At 46.2% G+C, this 4,889-nt stretch overlaps 1 protein-coding gene across 1 annotated transcript; it reads right to left on the bottom strand.

The window, feature by feature from the left end:
* Positions 1-4,275: 4,275 nt before the first annotated feature.
* Positions 4,276-4,722, bottom strand: LOC146874936 (uncharacterized). Its single transcript, XM_085669626.1, has one exon. It carries the CDS (start codon positions 4,720-4,722, stop codon positions 4,276-4,278), a length of 447 nt encoding a protein of 148 aa, XP_085525752.1.
* Positions 4,723-4,889: the final 167 nt, after the last annotated feature.

The raw sequence follows: 4,889 nt of genomic DNA, 5'->3' as shown, positions 1-4,889 counted from the left end.
CATAAGAATAGTGAACTAGAAATCATATTTTGATTGGTTTGAGGATTCCGACCTTGAACTAGAAGAGGTTCTGTTTTCTTTGGACAGGCAACCCCGGAAAGAGAGATCGGGATGATGGAGACTTGAAGAAGTAGAAATAAAATAAGAAGGGTCGTTCGTAGATCAGCACAAAGCTATTGATCCAAGATGAGTAACCGAGTTCTTCTTCCTATGGTTGACACGAGAATCCCTCTCAAAGGGGATGAATCAGATTCGATCTCCGGGCTTATAACCAACCTGATGAACAATGGTCTGTCTCGTCTAGTCGGTCTCCTTCTTGGCATCAAGAGTCGTCAGTAAAGGCCCTGGCATTACCATCGGGAAATCTAGGAGGACAGCTCGCCGAGCCTATGGTGGACGTCGGTTGGGTTGTCGACGATTACGACCATTCAAAGGCATTTTTCCATTAGCTGGAGTAGGAAGGGTGAAGATAGGAAAATAGAAGGGCTGACGTCGATAAGTTATTATATATAATTAAGATATAGAAGGCATTAGGAATCTGGGTGATCACGCGCTTCACGTGGTATTGAGACTGACCAAAATGACCGCTTATTTCAAACAGCCCGGACCATCGCTTTTATCGTCAACAGAGACAGCCGCTCGATAAAGGAGGAAGTCGGCTTTGGGAAAAAATCATTCCTTTGCCGGGCGCTAGTCAAACCTTTGTAGTAAAAAAGGGCAAGTAGCGAGGAGGAGCAGTTAAGGGCTTTGTGGTCGTTAACGGGAACAAATGAAGAGGAGCACCGCACCCCCCGCACTCGATTGGCTAATCAAAGTCAAAGCGGCTAGCTTATTTTGTTTTGAATGGGTCACCAATAGAACCGTCGGTTCTTGAGAATCGAACATCGGGACCACCTTTCAAGTTACCCGGTCTGGTTCCAAACCTGCCGTTCATTCAACACTGCTACAACCGGAGCACGCATTTGTCGACCGGCAGAAGTGCTTTTTAAGTTTGTTATGGGTTCCAACCAAAGGCCCCCATGGACTTGGTAGCAGACGGTTCGGACGATGGTTGTGTCCTGAACCCAGTCAGCGGTACATCTCCTATCTCCTAGAGAAGCGGCTGAACAGCTGCGAGCCATTAGTTTCCTGGAGAACGGCGGGTACCATGGGCAGGTTGCTGATACTCAGGAGAAAACGCAGAGGCAACAGAAGCAAAGGCACGACCGAGACGGAACCGCCGATCATAAGTTCCAGGTGGGAGATCTACTGTGGTTAAAGTTGCCTAAGGAAGGGGGGGTACCAACCGCAAGCTTAAACCATTGCGGGACCATTCACTCTGCAAGAGAAGGAAGGGGAGAATGCGTTCAAACTAGAACTGCCCGCCACCCACCCCGTCTTCAATGTTGATCAGCTGAGATTGAAAGAGCCCTCCATCTTGGATGAGGCGGCTGAACCTGAGGTTGAGTTGGAGATCGACGACCTCATTCCTGATCGACAGCCGGTGTTAACCGAAGACCGGCCAAAAGAGAGCCCGAAGAAGAGGGAAAAAGCTCTCTCTACAGAGTAGGGTGGGAAATGTTCTCGCCACAGAAGCCAAGTGGTTCACGGCTGAACAGGTACGGAAGGAGAGAGAATTGCTTTTGTTGAAGAAGCTTAAAAAGAAGCTCTTGCTCATGAATCCCTTTCCGGTGCAGATGAAGAAATATGCTGTTTAGCTTGGGACTAGGGCTTGTGATCCTTCTCTTAACGGTAGAACAAAAATAACAAAGGAGCTCTCCTATCCTAAGCAAGCAGCGGAGTCGTAGACCATTGCTTTAATGAAAGACGGGATGGGTTCCTTCTGATCCTAAGCTGTGAACTCATGGTCAAATTCCGAGGTGGGCTTTCCCTTCTCTATGGTAGCATGGTCTTCTCCTAGGGTTTCTCTTGGTGAAGGAAGGGCTACTGGAAGCCTAGAAGGAAAAGAAGTCTGGGCTGGGGAACGAAGTGACTTCCGGATCCGCATTAACTTATTAATTAAGGAGTTTTCCCGACTCTCGGCTCCTCTTGCCTTTGTTCCCGTGCCCTGGTGGAGTCCCTAGAACCTTAAACTTAAGGAGCATTCGACTGAGATTAGATTAGTGGGTAGCACTTGTTGAATTGAATAAGATGTTCTTGCTCAGAATGAGGGAAGGTGGGATCCTATCTTTAGGAAAAGAAAGGCCTAACGAAAGCTAGCACTCTTTTCAAGCCTATAGCCTATATATGAATTCTTCTCCATCCATATGGGAGTTCCCCGCCAGCCTGTGGGAGTGCCACTATCAATAGGAAACAGACTTCTTTCTTATTCTATCAAACAAGCAATTAAATACCTGAGGATATATCATATTTTACATTATTAATCTAGCATTGGACTCTTACCTGGACTAAGAACACTTCTAGTTCTAACAATACGTTCCATAACGAGCTAAACGTGCTACCAAATGAAATGGTCGAAGGTCTTTTCAGTTCTCCTTCCAATTGCTGCAGTACTAAGGCCAGTTCTTACAGTTGGAGTCCTATCCTAATAGAATCCCTTACCAGCCGAGCTTCCCACTATAATAAGCGAGTTGGAGAAAAAAGGTAAACCTATCCAATAGCAGTCCTATGGTAAGCAAGCTCAGGTTCAGTATACATAGGATATGCTTTTTCCTATCTCTGCTCTGGTTCAGAACCCTATAACTAACTAGGATTCCCTGGTAGAGCCATAGATAAAGATTCTTTTGATGTCTTCTCCGCTTGAGAGGGAAAGACGGCTGCTCTGTGAACAACCCTAGTTGCTGGTCCTGTTCCTGCTGCTAACTGCCACCTCTGCTCCAATACATAAAGCAGCTGAAGCTATTGATTGTAGCAGCTCCGTCCCATTCATCACTGCTTTATGTGAAAAAGAAAAGAGCTGCTCCTCTCCGATCTAAGCCCTCTCTCTAGTCAGAAATAGCGTAAGTAAGTGAATCAGGATAGATCGACAGGCCAGCAAAGGCCTTCTACCGCAGCGGGCCCACAGGCCTATGCCAATCTCTTAGGGCAGGTTCTCTTTCATCCGTCTTTCCTAGGTGCGCATCTCCATCTACTAAAAGTAAGGGTGGTTACCATAGATAGATTGGGTCATTCGTAACCGATGCTTTAGCATCAACTACAGCTCTTTCATAAACTACAGCAATATCCGATGTAGCACATTCTCCCTCTTTCGCATATCCGATGCTTTGCAAGCAACCTTGGTGTCAGCATCGTCACTTGTCCTAGAACAACCCTGCCTATTCAAAAGAAGTACCTCACCTCACTTACGAAGAAGTAGTGGGAGCTGGGCTCTCGATTCAGTTGGATAGCCAGTCTACCTAGGTAAGAGTGACGTCGACCGGGTATCCGAGAGGGGCACAATGCAGGCTGGAGATCATCTGGTAAGGAGAATCCCCAGGCTTTAGATAGTTTAGAGGGACTAGGCAATGAGCCCGGATAATCGAATGGAACTCTTCTTTCAGAACCTTTCTAAGGTCATATATGAATAAAGGTTCTATATAAACGATCTGACAGGACTCAATGGAGTTGCTTTTAAAGCGAGCGAGTAGTCTTTGCCAAAGTTAGGGGCTTAGATATCAATTTAACAATGAGAGAAGTGTCAGAGTTCGAGAAGGTAATGGAGTGAAGTACGTAGCCCTTAGGAAAGTGCACGAGAAAAGGAAAAAGAGTTGTGAGTTTGACTTTCTCTTTTACCACAATAAGCCGTGTAGTTACCGGATCGGGACAAAGAGTCGGAGATAAACAGAGTCAGGTCGATGAACAGAGCCGATATCGACACCGAAATAGATCACTGTCTTTGACGCTTCTAGGCAATATGCCATCGATTACCTCAAAACTACTTTGAAATTCAGCATGACATAGGTACCTACTTCCAATCTTCCTTGAGAGCTGGGATAAGTACGGAATTTCACTCCGGTGGAATCGCTTCTATCCTTAGCCCGGTACCGAGGGAGGGCTTTCCGAGACCAATGCTATCAAGAAGTCACTAGACTGACTATTATTGCATCGAGAAAGAGTGAAAAGATCTCCCCTCAATAACTTATGTTATTCTTCTTCTTTTTTGCCGCTAGCCCTCCCTCTCTTTCAACGCTTGGCCACTCGATTGCTATTGTCGCCTTGGAGCCCGCCCTTGGCTGGTTTCACCCCTTCTCTAGTAGCCTTGCCTGCAACCTTGATAAATTCTTGTGTTACTTATGAATGAAAGGAAATTCCTTGCTTTAGAAAAGAGAAGAGCGCCAACGGCAACAGCTAATTCATCTAAATCAATGGCACGTGGGACAGGTGAGGGAAGGGCGGGATGAAGCAAGCAGCCAATCCCTTGCTGGGCTGGTTAAAAATTGCAGCATCAGTATTCATCTTATAAACACCATGGGGTGGGGCCTGCCAACCTATAGGTGTTTGCACTATTTTTAGCTTCTCCTTCTTATACTCTTCGAAGAAGCTGATTGCTTTGTTCACCACATCCACAGGATAGTTCTGTATGTCCTGGAACAGCAGCAAATTTATATCACTCCATAAAGCCCATGCAACTACTAGCATAAGTTCCAGCTGCTCTTCATCAAGACACTTCCCCATCTCCTTCACCCAATCTGAGAAGTTGAGAGCCTGCATCTGTTGAGTATGAAGGGCTAATGGGCAGAGTAGCCAAATGCCAGATGCCCAGGGGCAGCCCTTTAAAACATGAATGGTAGATTCAGGCTCCATTCCACATCTGTCACAAAGCAGGTCAACCTCCACCTTTCTTTTCCCATTTAACTCGTCTTGCATAAAAAAAAACCACCTAAATCCACATCTAAAAGGGAGCCCGCGAGAAAAATGCCTCCTCTATGAGATCTCGGTGCTACTGCCCAGCCCCACCTTCATTTTTTTCG

This window comes from Vigna unguiculata, unplaced genomic scaffold (genome assembly GCF_037176805.1).
Source record: "Vigna unguiculata cultivar grain cowpea cultivar isolate G323 ecotype 2 unplaced genomic scaffold, ASM3717680v1 ptg000206l, whole genome shotgun sequence".
In the NCBI taxonomy this organism is placed as follows: Eukaryota; Viridiplantae; Streptophyta; class Magnoliopsida; order Fabales; family Fabaceae; genus Vigna; species Vigna unguiculata.
Note: the sequence above shows the minus strand (reverse complement) of the source record. Positions and strands in the feature narration are given on the sequence as shown.